The sequence below is a fragment of the Vombatus ursinus genome, unplaced genomic scaffold (assembly GCF_900497805.2).
Source record: "Vombatus ursinus unplaced genomic scaffold, bare-nosed wombat genome assembly UNPS02010980.1, whole genome shotgun sequence".
Taxonomy (NCBI): Eukaryota; Metazoa; Chordata; class Mammalia; order Diprotodontia; family Vombatidae; genus Vombatus; species Vombatus ursinus.
In genome coordinates, this window is record NW_020950758.1 from 132012 (window position 1) to 152648 (window position 20637).

Consider the following 20637-nt stretch of genomic DNA (forward strand, 5'->3'; position numbering starts at 1 on the left):
ACACACACACACACACACACACACACACACAGACACCCCTCATTCTGCACTCTGAGTACACCACCTTTCTTTCCCAAGGTGGGTAGCTTGTTTCATCATTGGTCCTCCCTTGGTGATTACACTGATCACTATTCCTGAGTTTTTCAAAGTTGTCTGTCTTGACCATATTGTCATTGTATACATTTTTTTCTGATTCTTTTCATTTTATCTATGTTAGTTCAGATAAGTTTCCCCAGGTTTCTCTGTAACTGTCTCCATCATTTCTTACATTGCAGGGATTTTCCATGACCTTTATATGTCATAATTTGTTCAGCCATTCCTCAATATGTGCCTCCCCTCAGATTCCCACTTTGCCATCTTAAAAAGAGCTATAAATATTTTTGTACATCCTTTTTTAAAGTGTGTTTTGCTTAGAACTAATCTTTCCCTTAATCTGTTGTTGTTGTTCAGTCATTTCAGTTGTATCTGACTCTTTGTGACCCCATTTGGGGTTTTCTTGGCAGAGATACTGGAGTGATTTGCCATTTCCTTCTCCAGCTCATTTTACAGGTGAGGAAACACAGGCAAAAAAGGTTAAGTGACTTGCCCAGGGTCACACAGCTAATAAGTGTCTAGGGCTGGATTTGAACTCACAAAGATAAGTATTCATGACTCCGGGCCCACGTTCTGTCCACTGTACCACCTAGCTGCCCCTCTAATTAATTTAATTAATCTACCTTCCCTCTAATTGCCTTCTCCCCTTTCTTCTCCCCTTTCCCTCCTATTTCCCCATTGAGTGAGATGTAGTTTTGTACTCAACTGTTTGTATGTATATGTTGTGTGTGTGTGTGTGTGTATGTGTGTGTGTGTGTGTTATTCCATCCAGAGGAGAATGAGGTTGTACTGTCAGCTGCTTCCTCCCACCCCCTTCTTCTCGTGTGTAGAGATGCTTAGTTGCACACTCTGATTATGTGAGATAGTTTTCTCTACCATTCCTCCCCCTTCCCCAGTGTATTCCTCTTTCCATGGGTCTCTTAAGGTCATCAAAATAGAAGAGAACCACTCCCAGCTCTTGCTTAGGGCAGCTATTGGGCAGTAGATAAAGTGCCAGCCCTGGAGTCAGGAGGGCATGAGTTCAAATCCAGTCTCAGATCCTAGCTGTGTGACCCTGGGCAAGTCACTTAACCCTGTTTGCCCTGTTTCCTCATCTATAAAATGAGCTGGAGAAGGACATGGCAATCCTCTCCAGTATCTCTGCCAAGAGAACCCCAGATGGGGTCATGAAGACTCAGACGTGACCAAAAGTGGCCGAACAACAAGAAAAACGATCCTTGATGATTCCAGGGTTCACACACGTAGTGTCCCCCAGTATTAGAGTGGAAGCAGTTTATCCTTGTTTTTCATCGTCCATGCACGGATTACTCTGGGCCTCAGTTTTATCATCTGAAAAAGGAGTAAATAATAGTCCCTCCCTTGCTGAGCTTGTGAGGATCAAATGAGGTAATATGTGTACAGTAATTTGCAAACTCTGACGTGCTGTAGAAATGTTAGTTATTTGCATGGACTATTATTATTGTTAATGTTGTTGTTACCCAGCTGCCCCTAAAATACCTCTTTTTGTCATGAAGTCAGGAAAACCTGCCCCAGACAGCAACCACACCTACCTGTGCCACCCCCATCCAGCACCCAGAATTCTATCCTCTCTACCAAGAAGGAATGAAATCTTAGCCCATTTGAGAAGAAGGGCAGCTTGTGTGGATCACATCACTGACTCTGGATGCCAGATGAGGCCTCTCTTGGCTTGTTTGTCATTAGGTCATGAAATTAGTGCCAGATCTAGGGAAAAGCTGAGGATTCCATGTAAATTTGTCTTTTTAATCATTGACTCTCTGCCTGAAACTTGAGTCTTCAGCTCTTCCTCTGAAGGCTAGAGTAAAGCTTCTTTCAAGCCCTCTTTATTACGTAGACTAATGTAATTGCCTCAGTCCTCAATTCTATGTGAATATCATTACAGTTCAGGGTTTCTTTCTTCCTGGACCTTCTTTGCCCACTCTTGATTTCTGGCGAATAGCTTTTCTCCTACAGGAGCTCTGGATTATAGAATCCTAGGTTTAAAGTTGGAAGAGAAGTTGGAAGTTATCAAGTCCATATGCTGAAAGGGCTATGAAACTGTACATACCCTTTGACCCAGCAATACCGTACTAGATGTGTATCCCAAAGAGATTTTTTAAAAAGGAAAGAGAAAAGGACTTATATGTACAAAGATGTTTATTGCAGCTCTTTTTGTGGTGGCAAAGAATTGGAAGTTGAGGGAATGCCCATCAATTGAGGAATGGCTGAACAAGTTGTGGTATATGATTGTGATGGAATACAGTTATACTGTAAGAAATGGTGAGCAAGATGTTCTCAGAAACACCTGGAAGGACCTACATGACCTGATGCAAAGTGAAGTGAGCAGAACCAGGAGAACAATGTACACAGTAACAGCAATATTGTATGATGATCAACTGTGAAGGACTTAGCTCCTGTCAGCAATGTAGTGATCCAAGACAGTCCTGAAGAGCTTATGATGAAAAATGCTCTCCATCTCCAGACAAAGACCTGATGGAATCTGAATGCCAACAGAAGCAAACTTTTTTTTTTTTTACTTTATTTTGCTTGGGTTTTAGTTGAGGGTTTTCTTTGGGGAGAGGGAGGGGGAAGGGCCGTGGGGTCCGTTTTCTCCTTCACAACATGGCTAATATGGAGATATGTTTTTCATGACTGCCCATGTATAATCTATGTCAAATTGCTTGCCTTCTCAATGGGGGAGGGGAGGGAGAGAATTTGGAACTCAAAAATTTTTTCAAAGAAATGATAAAAATTAGTTTCATATGTCATTTAGAAAATAAAATATAAAAATTTAAGCCCAACTGACTGTATTTTATTTTATTTTATTTTATTTTTTGCTTTTTGTTGAGGCAATCAGGATTAAGTGACTTGCCCAGGGTCACACAGCTAGTAAGTGTCAAGTGTCCAAGGGCAGATTTGAACTCAGGTCCTCCTGACTCCAAGGCCAGAGCTCTATCCACTGTGCCACCTAGCTGTCCCTGCCTGCATTTTATAAATAAACTGAGGCCCAGAAGTTGTTTGACTTGCCTAAAGCCACACAAGTAATAGGTGTCAGAGGTAGTATTTGAACCCAGGTTTTCTGACTCCAAAGCCACCGTACCAAGCAGATCTCAGAACTTGGCCTTCGTTAGCACATGTGCATATATATATATCACCCATTAGTGTTGGGCTACAACATCATAAGCCTACTGATAGGTGCTACTACTTGGCAAATAATATATTTCCTGCTGAAAAGTTCCCTTGTTGGAATTTCCAGTTTCTATAAATCTCTTTTGTGTTTTCAGTTCCATATAGACCCTTGGGTTCTTTATCTCTACTCCTGTAGCCTGGGCATGAGGAAAATACCTGTGAACTCAGGTTTGGGGGAAGGGCTGAGTTGGGCTGGGCCCCTGTAAGGGGTTGTAAGGGAGAAGGAAACTCGAACTGAGCAGTTGTTGATGACACATTTACAAAAGCTTACAAAGTCTCATTTAAGTCACATAACCATAGTCTGTTTTTTAAGGCATTTAACGTATTATTAGACTTATTTAGAGATAGAGAATCTGAGGTTCAGAGGAGTTAAGTGATTTGTCTATGGTCACACAGCAGAATTTGAACCCAAGTCTTCCTGAGTCCAAGCCCAACACACTTTCTCCTGTCTGCTTACCTTCTACCACTCCCACATTCACTCACCCTGGCCCTACCTCAATCATTTTCAGCCTGCTTTTACAAAGATTTGCTTTCCCTCTCAGTTTCAGGGGAAACCACCCAGCTTTGTGTTGTCATCTTTACGAGAGCTTTCCAGTGCCCATTACCCACCAGGACCATGAGGGGTTGCTTTTAAACTCCTTTGACCCTAAGTTAGAAATCGTCTGAGGTTCTCCTCTGGCTAAGACAGTAAGAAGCCCCAGTCCTAAAAACCCAAGCTAGGGAGGCCAGTGGGTTTAATGACAGGGAAAATTGGAATTGTTTAAGAGTAATATATGGATGCCACTTTCTCAGCTGGGACTCACTAAGTGCATCTGCTAAGTGCATCTGCTACTTTCTGCACTTAATTTTGCCTCTACAGAAGGGATTATTGAGACACACCAGGAGGGAGGGAGCTAGGTGGTGCTGCAGTGGATAGAGCACAGAACTTGCAATCAGGAATACTCATCTACATGAGTTCAAATCCAGCCTCAGACACTCACTAGCAGTGTGACCTTGGGCAAGAGTCACTTCACCCTGTTTACCTCCATTCCTCAACTGTAAAAAATGAGTGGGGAAGGAATGGCAAACCGTTCTAGTATCTTTGCCATGAAAACCCAAACGGGATCATGAAGTGTCAGACGTGACTGAAAGAAGTGAACAACAATAATAAATAAAGAATTGATGGCTAGATACGTAATTTTTACTGGGAAAGCCTACCCAGGAAGGCTTCGGAGAGGAAGTAACACCTCGAGCTTGGCCTTGAAGGAGGGGAGGAGGTATCAGAAGGAGGAGGGTGTCTGTTCTAATTTTAGAAATCACAAATGGCACGTAATGTCTTACTGGCTCTGACTGGCTTTCAAGATGCTTCTATTTACCCATGCAGTATGGTCTGGTGGGAAGGGCCTCTGCTCAAGTTAGAGGACCTAAGTTCAAATTCCATCTCTGATGATTACTACCCATGATTACTACTTAGGCAAGGCAGTTAACTATCCTGGGTCTCAGTTTCCTCACCTGTAAAATGAGGGCAGCAAGCCTAGATGACCTCCAAGGTATCTTTTAGCTCTAGACCTATGCGCCTATGATTTCTATTCCCCACAGTCCCCTTTTGGCCTGACTCCTCATTCCCTGGTACTTCCCACTCTGACACCCCAAATACCAGGTGCCCTCCTGGAAGTTTTTTCTGGGTCCTCTCACCAATACCTCACCCACTCTGTTCAGGTACAGGTTGGGCTACACAACCCTAGACGTTCCTTCCAACTTGGAAATTCTGTAATTCCATGGCAATCAAGCAGACCTTTACTGAACACCTACTGTACACTAGTAGGGGCAGCTGGGTGGCACAGTAGGTAGAGTACTGGGGCTGAAGTCGGGAAGACTCATCTTTCTGAGTTCAAATCTGGCCTCAGACACTTCCTAGCTATGTAACCTGTAAGTGCAAGTCACTTAACCTTCTTTGCCTCAGTTTCTTCATCTGTAAAATGATCTGGGGAAGGAAATGGCAAGCCACTCCAGTACCTTTGCCAAGAAAACCCCAAATGGCGTCATGAAGAGTTAGACATGACTGAAACGACTGAACAACAACTGTACATCAGACACTATGCTCAGCATTGAAGGTACAAAGTAAGAAATGAAATAACTCCCACCATCAAGAAGCTTACATTGTACCAGAAGAGACACCATGTACAGAATTTTTTTTTTCTTGGTGAGGCAATCGGGTTTAAGTGACTTGCCCAGGGTCACACAGCTAGCAAGTGTCAAGTGTCTGAGGCTGGATTTGAACTCAGGTCCTCCTGAGTCCAAGGCTGGAGCTTTATCCACTGTACCACCTAGCCACATACAGACCTGAGCATATACTGAATGCTACAAAATACAGACACAGTAATTTGGGGAGCCAGGGGCATCAGGAAAGGTTTCATGGAGAAGGTTGTGCTCAAGTTACATTGAAGGAAATAAAGCACTCTTTTGATGAGGAGGAGGAGGAAGATAATGATGATGATGATGGTGATGGTGATGGTGATGATGATAATGATGATGATGGTGATGATGGTGATGATGATGATGATAATGATGATGATGGTGATGATGGTGATGATGATGATGATGATGATGGTGGTGGTGAACTTCACCAACAGCAAACACAAACATTTCCATAGACAGAGAAGGGCAGAAAAAGAGGATTGTTCATGAAACGAAGAATCTGTTATGTACAGCTTGTATGCTTTTTAAAGAGTTTATGTTAAATGTAACATGGTGATGCCAGCTCTGGCCTGCTTTGCCTGTGTTTCCTCAACTTCCCCAGCTCTCTTCTCTCTCATCAATGTTTCATTCATTCTCTTTTTGAAACAAGGGATTCTAAAAGGCAGGAGTGAGGCACAGCTGCCTTCCCAGGGCTATGCAAAGGCAGAGATGGGAAGGGGAGTTTGGGGGATGATGAGAAGCAAGGAGGCTGGTCTGGCTGGACCAGAGTGTGTGGGTATTGGTGTAAGGACTAATGAAGGTGGAAAGGGCACTTGGGACCAGACTATGAAGGGTTTGAAAGGTCACACAGAAGAGTTTAGATTTGATCCTAGAAGAAATAGGGAGCCTTTGAAGTTTATCAAGTAGTGACAATTAGCAAGTATCCATGAAACACCTACTGGATGTGAGGCATTATATGAGACATTGGGGATAGAAAATAAAAATGAAGGTGCCCATGTCCTTGAGAAGTTTATGGCCTACCTGTGAATGGGGGGTATGGGATATATACATATACGTATATCTCCCCCCCCCAAAAAAGAAGGTAATTTTTAAAAATAAGTTGATTTATTTATTTTTAGTTTTCAACATTCATTTCCATAAGATTTTGAGTTTTAAATTTTCTCCCTCTTCCTCTCCTCCCCCCTCCTCAAGATGGCATGCAATCTGATATAGGCTGTACTTATACATTCGTATTAAGCATATTTTCCTGTTAGTCATGATGGAAAGAAGAATTAGAACTAATGGGAGGAACCACACGTATGAAGCAATAGAGCAAAACAACAAAAGAAAAGGAGAGCAAATGGTCTGCGTCCATGTGGATTCAGACTCCATAGTTCTTTCTCCGGGTGTAGATGGCATTTTCCATCATGAGTCTTTCGGACTTGTCTTAGATCCTTGCATTGCTGAGAAGAGTCGAGTCTATCAAAGTTAGTCATCACACAGTATGGCTGTTACTGTGTGTGTAATGTTCTCCTGGTTCTGCTCACTTCACTCAACATCAGTTCATTCAAGTCTTTGCAGGTTTTTCTGAAGTCTGCCTGCTCATCATTTCTCACAGCACAATAATATTCCATTACATTCATATACCATGGCTTGTTCAGCCATTCCCCAAGTGATGGGCATCCCCTAAGTTTCCAATTAAAAGAAGGTAATTTTTGAGAGGATCCCTAGTAGTGGGGGGATTGGGAAAAGGAGGTGGCATTTGAACTGTTCTTTGAAGGGACACTAAGGGGGCTCTGCTGGTCAGGAGGAAGTCTGTGTGATATCATCAAGACTGAGGAAGAAATGTTTCGTGTGAGAAACGGCGAGGTCAGTCTGGCTGGACCATAAAGTGGTAGGACAAGGAGAGTAATGTATAATAATGCAAAAATGTGTGATGGAGCCAGATTGTGGTGGTTGTTCATTCATTTCAGTTATGTCTGACTCTCCTTGGGCTTTTCTTGGAAAAGACACTGGAGTGGTCTGCCATTTCCTTCTCCAGCTCATTTTACAGATGAGGAAGCTGGGGCAAACAGAGTTAAGTGACTTGCCCAGGGTCACACAGCTAGGAAGTGCGTGAGGCCAGATTTGAACTTGGATCTTCCTGACTCCAGGCCTGGCACTCTATCCACTGTGCCACCTAGCTGCCCATATGTTTTTGAACATGACCATGCAGGAATTTGTTTTGTTTGACCATGTATATTATAAAGATTTTGGTTTTCCGTTTTTTACCCATGGATAGGGTGGAATAGAAGGCAGAGAAATACATTTTGATAATGAAAAACTAAGTTTTAAAAATGTCATTTGTTTTGCAGCTGTGGGGAAATCCACCTTCGTAAAGTTACTCCTGAAAACTTTCCCAGAGTGGCACGTATCTGCCGAACCCATAACAACATGGCAGAACATCCAGGCTGTTGGCACACCAATAGTAAGTTTGCAAAGTGTGGGAGCCCTGTCAGCGAGGGTGGGGGTGGGTGTAGACTGACCTGCTACTACGGTGGAGTTTTCTAATACCCTTTGTGTCTCCTTGGGTCAACCTCATACCAATTTTGCTGCCCCTCCAGAGAGGAGGTGACGCTTGGTTGAGAGGCAGTTTGGCTGGTACAGAGGACCCTGGCCTCGGAGTTACAGAGTAACAGAATTTGAGACCTGTCCAATCTGTGCAGGAAATGAATCCTTCTGGAAGCTTGTGGTCTTGCCTCTGCTTGGAGACTTAGGAGGAGAAGGGTAGCTAGGCGGCGCAGTGGATAGAGCACCGGGCCTGAAGTCAGGAGGACCTACCTGAGTTCAGATCTGGCCTCAGACACATAACACTAGCTGTGTGAACCTGGGCAAGTCACTGAACCCCATTGCCTAGCCAAAAAAAAAAAAGAAAGAGGAGGAGAAAGCCACTTGCCTTTTGATGGAAGCCATTTTGCTTTTGCACAGCTCTCATCATGACCAAGTTTTTCTTAACATCAAACCTAAATTGACATCTTTGCAACTTTCACTCCTGGTGTAGTTCGATCCTCTGGAGCCAAATGGAGTGAATCTAATCCCTCATCCATAAGACCACTATCACTGCCCCACCCCAACCCCAACCCTTGAGTCTTCCCTTCAGGACAAACAGGCCCAGTTCCTCTAACTGATCTTTATATGCCGTGGACTCCAGGCCGTATCCCATCCTTGTTACCCTCCTCTGGACACTCTGTGGCTTATCGATGTCATTCTTAAACTGCTGTGTTAAAACCTGAGAACAATACGCCAGGTGAGGTTTGATGAAGGCAGAGTATAGTGAGACTACCTCCTTATTTCTGAAAGCTATTGATTATTTTCAGATAGTTAAATCTACCCATATTTTCCCCATCCAATATTTGCTTTTTAAGATTTCTTTTTTGTCATTTTGAACTTGATAAACACCAACAAACATGAATATTTCCATATACAAAGAACAGAAAAAGAAAACAGTATATGAATCACGAATCTCTGTTATATACATTCTTTGGTTATGTAAGTATGTAATCAGCTTGACATACTGGCTTCAAAGCTGGCCAGCCTGTCTGTGTCTCAAGAACTCCCCTCTGTGCTTAAAAAAAAAAGTACTTTAATGACCCTCTTTTCTTCCCTTTTTTTTTTTTTTTGGTATCATTATCACAGCCCCGTCCTATCATCCCCCTCTAAAATTACAAAAGGCTCTGTTGTAACAAATAAGCCTAATCAAGCAAAACAAATCCCCATGTGGGCCGTCTCAGAAAATATACGTCGAATTTGGCTCTTCTAGTCCATCACTTCTCCTTCAGGAGGTGGTTAGCAGGCTTCATCATCTGTCCTCTGCAGTTGTAGTGGGTCATTGCATTGAGGTCTTAAGTCTTTCAAAGTTATTTTTCTTTATGATGTTTTTTGGTTATTGTTTGGTCTTTTTAGTTGTATCCAACCCTTAGTGACCCCACTTTTGGTTTTCTTGGCAAAGATACTGGAATGGTTTGCCATGAGGCAAACAGGGTGAATGACTTGCCCGGGATCACACAGCTAGTAAGTGTCTGAGGCCAGATTTGAACTCAGGGAGATGAATCTTTCTAACTCCAGGCTCAGTGCTCTATTCACTGGGCCACCTAGCTGTCCCTATAATGTTTTTAGTTATTATGTAAATCACTGTATGTATGAGTACATACAGTTCTTCCCAGGTTCTCTCAATCCATTCCTTTTTCATTTCTTATGGCACAGTAACATTCCATTACATTCAGATGCCATTGCTGATTTAGCCATTCTATGACTAATGGTCATCCCTTTAGTTTTTAATTAACCAATTTTAATTTTTCATTTTTGATATAATTTCATTTTCCTCTCATTTTTTAAGTCAAACTTTTTTTTTAAAAGTCCAATACTTTGGGGCAGGTAGGTGGTGCAGTGGATAGAGCACCAGCCCTGGAGTCAGGAGGACCTAAGTTCAAATCTGGCCTCAGACACTTAACACTTACTAGCTATGTGACCCTGGGCAAGTCACTTAACCCCAATTGCCTCACAAAAAAAAAAGTCCAGTATTTTGTTTTATTCATCAATTCAATTTTTTTTTTGCTTTTACTTTTGTTAATCTCTTCTTTGGTTTTCAGAATTTTTACTTGTTATTCAGTTAGAGTTTTTTGATTTGTTTATTTTTTTTATTGTATACCCAATACATTGATTTGTTCTTTTTCTCTTTTGTTGAAAAATCGATGGGGCAGCAGGTAGTGCAGTGAATAGAGCACTGGCCCTGGAATCAGGAGGACCTGAGTTCAAATCTGACCTCACACACATGATACTTACTTACTAGTGATGTGACCCTTGGCAAGTCACTTAAGCCCGATTGCCTTGCAAAAAAAAAAAAAACGCTAAGGATGACTTTAAGTGCGTCCCATAAGTTTAGGTATATTGTCTCATTTTGTAGAAAATGATGATAGATCTCTGGCAATTACTGAACAGGAACAGAAAGGAATTTATATATGCTAGGCATAGCACCTTTACAAAAATTGATGGTGTATTGGGCATTCAAAACCATTCAAAAAACAGACAAATATGGAAAAGCAGAAGTATGGACTTTCCTTGCTGACCACAGTGCTACTTTGTATATTTAATAAAATCATATTCAATAAAGGGCTTTTTTTTTTAGGTAACCATTTGCAGTTCTTTGATACATTTTTTATTAATTTATTTATTTTTAGTTTTCAGCATTCACTTCCATAAGATTTTGAGTTCTAAATTTTCTCCCCCTCCCTAAAACGGTGTGCACTCTGATATGGGCTCTACATATACCTTCACGTTGAACATATTTTCATATTAGTCATGTTGTGAAGAAGAATTAGAACTGGGACAAACCATGAGGAAGAAGAAACAAAAAGAGAGAGAGGGAGAGAGCAAATAGTATGCTTTGATCTGCATTCTGACTCCATGGTTATTTTTCTGGATGTGGATAGCATTTTCCATCAGGAGTCTTTTGCAGTTGTCTTAGATCTTTGCATTGCTGAGAAAAAATAAAGGGCTTTTATAGAAAGACTGAACAATTAATTTGACTCTCATTTAATCGTAAAGGTGGGTCACCTACTGTCTGCCAGGTTCTGGGCTAAGCACTCGGGATATAAGAAAGGCAAAAGATAGTCCTTGGTCTCACAGTCTAATGGGTAAAAGTAGCATGTCGATAGCTGCTTTAAGGTTTACAAAGCACTTTACAAATGTTGATTCATCCTCATGACAAGGGATGATGCTATTATCATACCCACTTTATACATAAGGATACTGAGGAAATTAAGTGATTTGTCTAGGCTCAGCCAGCTAATAAGTGTCTGAGGTAGGATTTGAACTCAGATCTTCCTGACTCCAAATCTAGTGGTCTATCCTCTGTGGCACCTAGTAGCCAGGGTGCTAATAAGCAGCCTGTGTGCTTGTCTGGCTCTGTCTCCTGCTATGCTTCAGCTGCTTCTATTCTTGCTTCATTTCTTCTGGCCATTCTTAGAGTCCTTGTGGCCAGGTCGCTTTTTTCCCTCTGAGGTTTTGCTTAAACTTGATATGAAATTACTCTTCTTCTCTTTGTTTACCTCGTGGGCTTCTGTTAATCCACAGCATTTCTTCATTGTGTTTGGTGTTCTGTTTATTCATATTTTTCTTGGTGGGACCCCTCTTCCGAGGTTGGTGGACTTCAAGATTATTTACCTAGCCTTTCCTGTTGTGATGCTTCTTCCTACCTCAGTTGGTTTCTGATTGTCTCTCTGTGCAGCTCTGGACTGGCTAGAGTAGCCTACCACTGTTTCTCTGGTTTCGTGTCGGGGAGAGCCAGGAATCTCTGCAACGCTGATTCATGGCATATTAACCATCAGTGTATATTCTTCGGTCACCATGGGGTGGTGCTATTGGGTCACCTGAGTGATTCTGTGACCTAGGTTGGGGTTTGGGCATGGAAGGGAGAGAGAAGCCTAATTTCCTCATGGGCTGGGTGGGAAGGGGATCCTGAAATGTCCTTGGCTTTTGGAAAGATTAAATTACCACCAAGACAAGTCAGAACATTACTAACAGCTGTATTTTTGCCAGAGTGAAAGCACCAGCAGGTTCCTAGATCATTCAAATGCTCTCCTGGCTGCTAGATTATCTTCTGGGCCAGGCTTGTGACCAGTTTCCCAAATTCCTTATCAGTTTCAGATGACTGTTTTCTGTATGTTCAAACAATGAATTTCTTTTTGTGTGCTGTTATTTGGTGCTCTCCATATTCAGCACCTTCTGATTCTTTTCTTGGAGAAATCTGAATGCGCAGCTAATCATATAGCTTCTCATACTAGTTGGCCAGTAGGAGTGAGCACCTGCCTTCTATGAATGAATGAATGAATGACAAAGCATTTGTTGAGCATTTACTACGTGCCAAGCACTATGCTGTATGGTGAGGATTCCAAAAAAAGTAAACAAGTGTCTGTCCTCAAGGAGCTTATTATATTCTAATAAGAAAATGGACAGTGCTGTATCCCAAAGAGATCATAAAAATGGAAAAAGGACCCACATATACAAAAGTATTTATAGCAGTTCTTTGTGTGGTGGCCAAGAATTGGAAATTAAGGGGATGCCCATCAATTGGGGAATGGCTGAACAAGTTGTGGTATATGAATGTGATGAAATACTATTGTGCTGTAAGAAATGATGAGCAAGCAGACTTCAGAAAAATCTGGAAAGATTTGTGTGGACTGATGCTGAGTGAAGTGAGCAGAACCAGGAGAACATTGTACGCAGTGACAGCCACAGTGTATGGTGACTAATGTTGACAGACTTAACTCTTCTCAGCAATACAGGGATCTAAGACAGTTCCAAAAGTCTGAATGCAGATTGAAGCATACAATTTTTTTTTGTTTCTTCCTTTTCGTGGTTTTTCCCTTTAGTTCTAATTCTTTTTTTACGACATGACTAATGTGGAAATATGTTTAATGTTATTGTACATGTACATCCTTTTTCAAACTACACACTGTGGGGGGGGCGGGGGAGGAAGCTGATGGAGGGGAAGAAAATTTAGAATTCAAAATCTTATAGAAGTAAATGTTGAAAACTAAAAGCAAATAAATAAAATTTTAAAAAGAAAAAAGAAAATGGATAGTGGTCCAAAAGGGGCATGGAGAGGTCTAATTCCAGGCAAGAGAAAGTTAAAACAAGCTCACCATCTGAACCTCAGGGAGCAGAGGCAGAATCTGAGTTCCAGTTGCAGGAGGCATAGGGCCAGAGTATGGGCATATTTGAGCCCTTCCCCTCCCATCACTGGATTCCTAAAAGATCAATAGGAGTTGGCCTGGGGAGCTCTTCCTTTTCCTATTGCAATCTCCACTGTCTGGTTCCCACCAGGTCTTGGATACCCACTCCCTTCCCCATCCTTACCTCTGCTGGACGTTTGAGACCTCAGCCCTTTCCCAGCAGCCTTTGCTCTTCTGAGTTCCTGTGGCCTTTTATGTGCCCTGATACTGTCTGCTGAACCATAAGTACCATTGGACCTTTCCATCTGACTTAATGCTGAATCCTCCTACATGCGTTGGCCCCGTTTAGATGTGAATTCCCTGAGAGTAGTTCCTAGCAACTTTTCTGAATTCATTGAATCAGAGATTTAGAAGAGAGAGGGACCTTAGATGTCATCAGGCCCAGATCCCTCATTGTACAGATGAGGATACTGAGTCATGGAGACATTCAATGACTTTCTCAAGGTCACACAGGTGAACCCAGATCTTCCTGACTCTAAGTCCCATGCCTTATCCACTCTCCTACTGCCTCTCTTAGCACATCGCTTCCTACATAGTAAGGACTTAGTAAATGCTTTTCTGTTCGTGACATTCTCATGGGACCTTGGAGACTAGTTGAATCAGCAGAAAGCAGCCAAAGAGAAAGCCAATCCCAGGTGGCCAGAAGAGCTCTCAGAGGCCAGAGGTGGTAGAGGGGACAGGAAGGCGTGCCTCAGAGCAGATAAATGGGCAGCTGGTGCCCAGGAAGGCTGAGCTCATCATACACTTGCAGAGAAGGCGCCTGAAGACTGGCCAGCAGCCCTGGGCTAGTGGGCGGGGAGCTCAGTACTTCCAACTCAAGAAGTGACTAGAGTGAGCTTGTAGAGAGAGCACAGACTGGGCTGGCTCCGCTCTGTGAGCACCACACAGTAAGCAGTGGGCATTGTGAGCCAGCAGCTATGGAACGGACAGCCTGCAGAGCTTGGTGGTGGGAATAAAAATAACGTGGGGCAGCAGCAGCAGCAGCAGCAGCAGCAGCAGCTCTGGGGAAGGACTGATAGGGAGCTAAACGGGACTAGATGAGAAGATGGAAAGGGAAGAACATCAGATTTTCCTGGGAAGGAGCCAGCGGAGCCAGGACAGAGCCCCCTGTGCCCTCCTGGCCTGGCATCTACAACCACTGTGCTGTTATCTCAATATAGCAGAGCCAAACTCTCCGAAACCACAGAGCCAGGATCAAGCACGGCTCTGGTAGCTGGATTGGACCGGGCCATGAACCTAAGCTGCGGACTCCAGAGCCTCCCCTCCACGATGTGGTCGAGGACTCACATAGCAGCAGCTGAAGGTGAAGCTGACTCACATGAGCAGGAGCTCAGCTGTGAATGAGGAAGACCCCAGAGACCTGGCCAAATGGACCTTCTTCCCTAGTGCATGAAAGAGAACTCGGCCAAAAGGTACTCCACAGCTACCCTGCGGCTAGCTGGTTCCCACCGCTTGTTAGAGCAGGAATGCAGAGCTGTGGGCTGCTGAGGGGAAGGCTGAAGCTCTCTTGTGACCGTCGCTGATTTCTTGGTCTTCCCAAGGCCCCAGCCAGCACTACCCTCTTTGGGGGGTAATTGGATCATTAACAATATTTCTCTCTTCTTAGACTGTTTCCTCCTTCACTCTTTCTGTGTTCTGGTACTGTAGGAGAACTGGTTTCATACCTAGAGCTCAGGTCATCCTACCCAACTTCTCTCATCCCTGCTCCCTTCCCCCACCCCAGGAGAGAAAGGGAGAGGGAGAGAGATTAGTATGTAATGCGCCACACACACACACACACACACACACACACACACACACACACACACACACACACACACACACACACACACATGGTGTGCTCCTTGCTCCACATCATCACCTATCCTCCTTCTAGACTCTACCATTGCTGCCTCTACTTTCCCTGCATTGTAGCCATATACAGGGATGGTCATATCCTCGATCTCTCCATCACTCAGAGATATTTTATTTCTGTGATCAATAATTCTAATATTCCTTTATCTGATCATCCATTACTCTCCTATTCTTCCAAATTCACTTCTAAGCTATCTCAGGTTTCACTTTCTTCCCATTCCATTCTTGACTCCATGGGTAACCAGTTCAACTATGGTCGATAAGAAATAAACAACTGCTGATTTCTGTCATGCACTTTATTGCCAATAGCCTTATGCTGTTGAATCATGCTGGAGGCAGTTGCACAGCCATGCTGACTGGGTCCAGGACAAGTTTATGTCATGGAATCTCAACTGGGCCCTCTGGGTCAGAGAAGTCTTCTACTCTTCTCTAATTTAGGAATTCTCCATTGCAGCTATTCAAAGCAGTTTCTTTGCTCCTCAAGCCTCCCACACCACCCTCTGCCCTATCCCTCTCAGCAAGATATTATCTCATATTTTACTGGGAAAATAAAGATCTATCTCAGAGCTCTCTCTCCCACTTCCTTCTAACTCAAAATCCCTTTGCGTCACCCTCTATTCTCTGCTCCTTTGCTCCAGTCTAATGAAGAGATGACCTTTCTTTTTTTCCTCCTTCCAAATAGTATTTTATTTTTTTCCAATTACATGTAAAGAAAATTTTTAACATTCTTTTTTTTAATAAAATTTTGAGTTTCAAATTGTCTCCCTCCCTTTCCTCTCCTCCCCTCTTCCTAAAATGGTAAACAATTTGATATAGGTTATATATGTGCAATCACGTGAAACATATTTCCATATTAGCCATGTTGTAAAAGAAGAAACACAACAAAAGGTAAAAACTACAGAAGAAAAAAAGTGAAAATAGCACGCTTCAGTCTGCATTCAGACTCCATCAGTTCCTTCTCTGGATTTGGATAGCATCTTCCATCATGAATCTTTTGGAATTGTCTTGGATCATTATGTTGCTTAGAAGAGTTAAGTTATTCATAGTTGATCATCACACAATGTTGCTGTTACTGTGTACAATATTATCCTGCTTCTACTCACTTCACTCAGCATCAGTTCATATAAGTCTTCCCAGATTTTTCTGAGAGCACACTACTCATCATTTCTTATAGTACAGTACTATTCCATTCCATTCATATACCACAACTTATTCATCCATTCCCCAGTTGATGGATATTCCCTCAATTTCCAGTTCTTGGCCACCACAAAAAGAAGTGCTATAAATATTTTTGTACATGTGGGTCCTTTTCCCTTTTTTATGATCTGTTTGGGATATACACCTAGTAGTGGAATTGCTGGATCAATGAGTATGCATAGTTGTGTTGCCCTTTGGGCACAGTTCCAAATTGCTCTCCAGAATGGTTAGATCAATTCACAACTCCACCAACAGTTCATTAGTGTCCTGATTTTCGCACATCTTTAACAAAATTTGTCATTTTCCTTTTCTGTTATATTAGCCAATCCGATAGGTGTGAGACGGTGAGAGGTGGCCCTTTTGCCAAGGCTAACATCCCTACTTGGGTCCTTGAGTCCCCCTCTCATCTCCTGGCAGCCTAACCTTATATTTGTCCTCCTCCAAATTTTAATATTTCCTTTTTTGTGTGTGTTTTTTTTTTGTTTTGCTTTTCTGGTGAGGCAGTTGGGGTTAAGTGACTCACCCAGGGTCACACTGCTAGTAAGTGTCGAGTGTCTGAGGCCAGATTTGAACTCAGGTCCTTCTGATTCCAAGGCCAGAGCTCTATCCACTGTGCCACCTAGCTATCCAATATCTCCTTCTCTAATGGTTTTTTACCTGATCTTTATAATTATGCCAAAGTTTCTCCCATTCATAAAAACACACAGGGTAGCTAGGTGGTACAGTGGATAGAGTACTGGCCCTGAAGTCAGGAGGACCTGAGTTCAAATCTGGCGTCAGACACATAACCCTCACTAGCTGTGTGACTCTGGGCAAGTCACTTAACCCCAATTGCCTCACTTAAAAAATAAATAAATAAATAAAAACACACAAACAAACCGCTCACTTGGCCCTCAGGCTGTTGTCCTATAACTCTCCTACCCTTTTCGTTCCTAGGGGAAAAAACCATCCATCTATACTCACTGCCTCTACTTCCTTTATTTGTCAAACCCTTGCAATCTGGATTCTGACCTCATCCAACTGATCACTCTACAGTTACCAGTGTTCTAAATTGCCAAGATCATTTGGTCTTTCTCCACTCTCCTCCTTCTTGACCTTTCCCACACATCTGACACATGGACCACCCTCTCTTCCTAGATGTTCTCTCTTCTCTGGGTTTTCTTGTCTCTTGGTTCTCCTTCTCCCTGTCTGGACTCTCTTCAGGCCCCTTTTCTGGTTCATCATCCAAATAGGACACCCTTAACCATGGGTGTCCCCAAAGTCTCTGCTCTGGGTCCTTTTCCCTTCTCTCTCTCTCTCTGTCCCTCTGTCTCTCTCTGTCCCTCTGTCTCTCTCTCTCTGTCTCTCTCTCTGTCTCTCTCTCTCTCTCTCTCTCTCTCTGTGTGTATGTGTGTCTCCTCTCTCTCTCTGTCCATTTTTTCTTGATGATCTCATCAGCTCCCATGGTTCAGTCATAATACCACCACCAACAACAACAGTAATAACTTTATATAATGCTTTATGGTTTGGAAGCATGTTACATCTCTTGCCTTATTTGCAGTTATCATCTTTGCACAGATGGCCCTGAGAACCATATGTCCGACCACAGTCTCTCTCTTGATCTCACACCACTAACTGCCTATTGGACATTTAGAACTAGATGTCTTATCTGAGACTTACCGTCTAATGCAGAACACCTTATCCTTATCCACAGACCCTTCTCTCCTTCTTACTTTCCTATTTTCATCTGTTGAATCCTTACACTTACCCAGGTGCTCAACCTCATGGTCATTCTTAATTCTTTGCTCTCCCTAAATCCAATCAGTTGTCAATTTTTGTCCGTTCTGCCTCCATGACATCTCTCCCATCTCTCCCTTTCCTTCTGCTCACATGCACCGTGTTCGTGCCATTTTCACCTCTGTCCTGAAGGAGGGCCCTCTTGGTTGGTCTCTGCCTCTGCGCTCTCCCCTCTCCACATTCCACACAGATGCCAAATCGATCCTCCTACAGTACAAAGCTGACCATGTAACTCTGCTGCTCAAGAAGTCCCAGTGGCTTCCCATTGCCTCTAAGTTCAACTCCAGTTTTCTCTGTTGTGCATTCAAGCCCTTCACATTGAGGCTGCAGCCTAGCTTTCCAGACTCACTGAAGATGATGATGGTTCACATATTCCAGCCAAACTTTGATGTTGTTGTTCAGTCCCGTCTGACTCTTCATGACCCCATTTGGGGTTCTCTCGGAACAGATACTGAAGTAGTTTGCCATTTCTTTCTCCAGTTCATTTTACAGATGAGGAAAGTGAGGCAAACAGGGTTGGAGTGACTTGCCCAAGGTCACACAGCTAGTATGTGTCTGCCATATTTGAACTCAGGAAAATGAGTCTTCCTGACTCCAAGCTAGGCACCTATCCAGTGTGCCAGCTAGCTGCCCCCCTAGCCAAACTGACCTCCTTGCTATTTCCCCTATCCGTCTTGTATGTCCTTGTCTTTGTATGCCTAGAATGCACTCCTTCCTCGCCTCTACGTCACAGGAAGAGTGCTTCATAAATCACATAGATGTGAATGAAAATTATTATTTTTTTTCTGCTATTTTTGGTGAGGCAATCGGGGTTAAATGACTTTCCCAGAGTCATACAGCTAGTAAGTGTCAAGCGTCTGAGGCTGGATTTGAACTCAGGTCCTCCTGACCCCAAGGCCAGAGCTCTATCCACTGTGCCACCTAGCTGCCCCTATTGAAAATTATTGTTAGCAGGATATCAGCCCCTGAGAAAGCAAAGACAAAAGGGAAAACTAGAGCTGGCCCTCACGAGAGCTTGCATTCTGCCGGGGAGGATGCAGCACTTAGACTGATGAGTAAACAGCTATTCTGTGGCAGAAAAATCCACCATCGAGCCAGAAGATCAGAAGAGAACCTCCATTTCAGCCCAGCCTCAGTTGCTTCATGTGGGACATGGAAGTAATAATGGTGCCTATCTCCCTGGCTGCGGGAGAGTGAAATGAGATGATACAGTCCTTAAAGGAATATTGAAACATACAGCGTTGTCCTCCTCCTCATCCTCATCTTCATTACTGAGGGAAGCTAGGCATTCTAAAGAGGCTGAGAAGTGAGGAGGGAACACATTCATGAACCAGCAGGGAAAGATGGCTAGTCTGTGCGGAAGTCAAGGCAAGAGATGGAATTTGCAGGTTCAACGTCAGCAAGAGAGCTGATTTTGCTAAACTGTAGAGTCCTCAAGGGGACTGCTAGCCCATACTTTACATATATTGGCTCATTTGAGCCTCCCAATGACCTTATTCTTATTCCCTATCTTAAATATGAGGAAACAAGTCTAGAGATGTTAAACGACTTGTCCAGGGTCACGCAGCTAGTAAGTGTCTGAGGCAAGATTGGTACTTAGGTCTTCCTGACTCCAAGGCCAGTGCTTTCTCCTTTGGCCCCATGCTGTCTCTGAGTAAGTCTGGAAAGACAAGTTGGAGTCAGACTGAGGGGATTTCAGTGCCAAGGTGAGCTGTATTCTGCAATAGAATTCCCCGGATTTCATCCTGGACCAGGGCTCAGACAACCTCTGCATGGAGGCCTCCTGTGTGGTGGAACCCCGAGCCTCCCTCCCAGGGCAGCCCATCCCAATATTGCAGAACTCCAAGGAAGTAATTGTCTCCTCCTGGGTGAAAAGCTACAAGGTCTCATTCTATACAGAGACAATTACTGTGCTATCTAGGGCCCAAGGATCCTTTCCCTCTGAGGCTGCTTCTTTCCAAGGAGATGATACCTTGTAATTGTTCCCATTGATTTTCAGATGGGCTTCAGAGGAGAATACCCCATGTGAGTTAACTTCCCTCCCCCTTCCATTGCCCCCCAGGCTGGCCCTCCCCAGAGTGTGGGGAACTTGTTGGATATGATGTACCAGCAGCCCTCGCGGTGGTCCTACACCTTCCAGACGTTTTCCTTCCTGAGTCGGCTGCGAACTCAGCTGGCCCCCTACCCAGAGAGCCTCTTACAAGGCCAAAAGCCGGTGCATGTCTTTGAGCGGTCAGTGTACAGTGACAGGTAAGGTGCTGAAGCCAGCAGCCCTGGCAGTCTCCTTGGCCCCATGCCTGGAAGGCCTGCCTTCCTCCTCCCGAGGGGGCCATCCTCCCACATTCAAAAATACAATTGACTGAGAATAGATTCTTGCATTTGGAAGACACTTTAAGGTTTGCCAATCTGCCTCACCCACAGAAGAGTAGTAGTGTGATTATTGTGGGGAAACTGAGGCTCTGAGGGGTTGTCACTTACCCATACACAGCTAGTCATTCCAAACCCTGTCTCCAACAAAAGCAAAGACAACCCTGTGTAGATTTGGGGATAGAGAGTGGATTCAGCTTCATGAGATCAGCTTCATAAAGAGTTGATCCATTTC

At 43.5% G+C, this 20637-nt stretch overlaps 1 protein-coding gene across 1 annotated transcript in view; it reads left to right on the plus strand.

The window, feature by feature from the left end:
- The window catches only part of DGUOK (deoxyguanosine kinase), a 41473-nt gene that overhangs the window by 2353 nt on the left and 18483 nt on the right, over positions 1-20637 (plus strand). Inside the window, 2 exon segments of the mRNA XM_027855640.1 lie at positions 7791-7903; positions 20098-20285. Of these exon segments, the coding sequence (XP_027711441.1) occupies positions 7791-7903; positions 20098-20285 (301 nt within the window).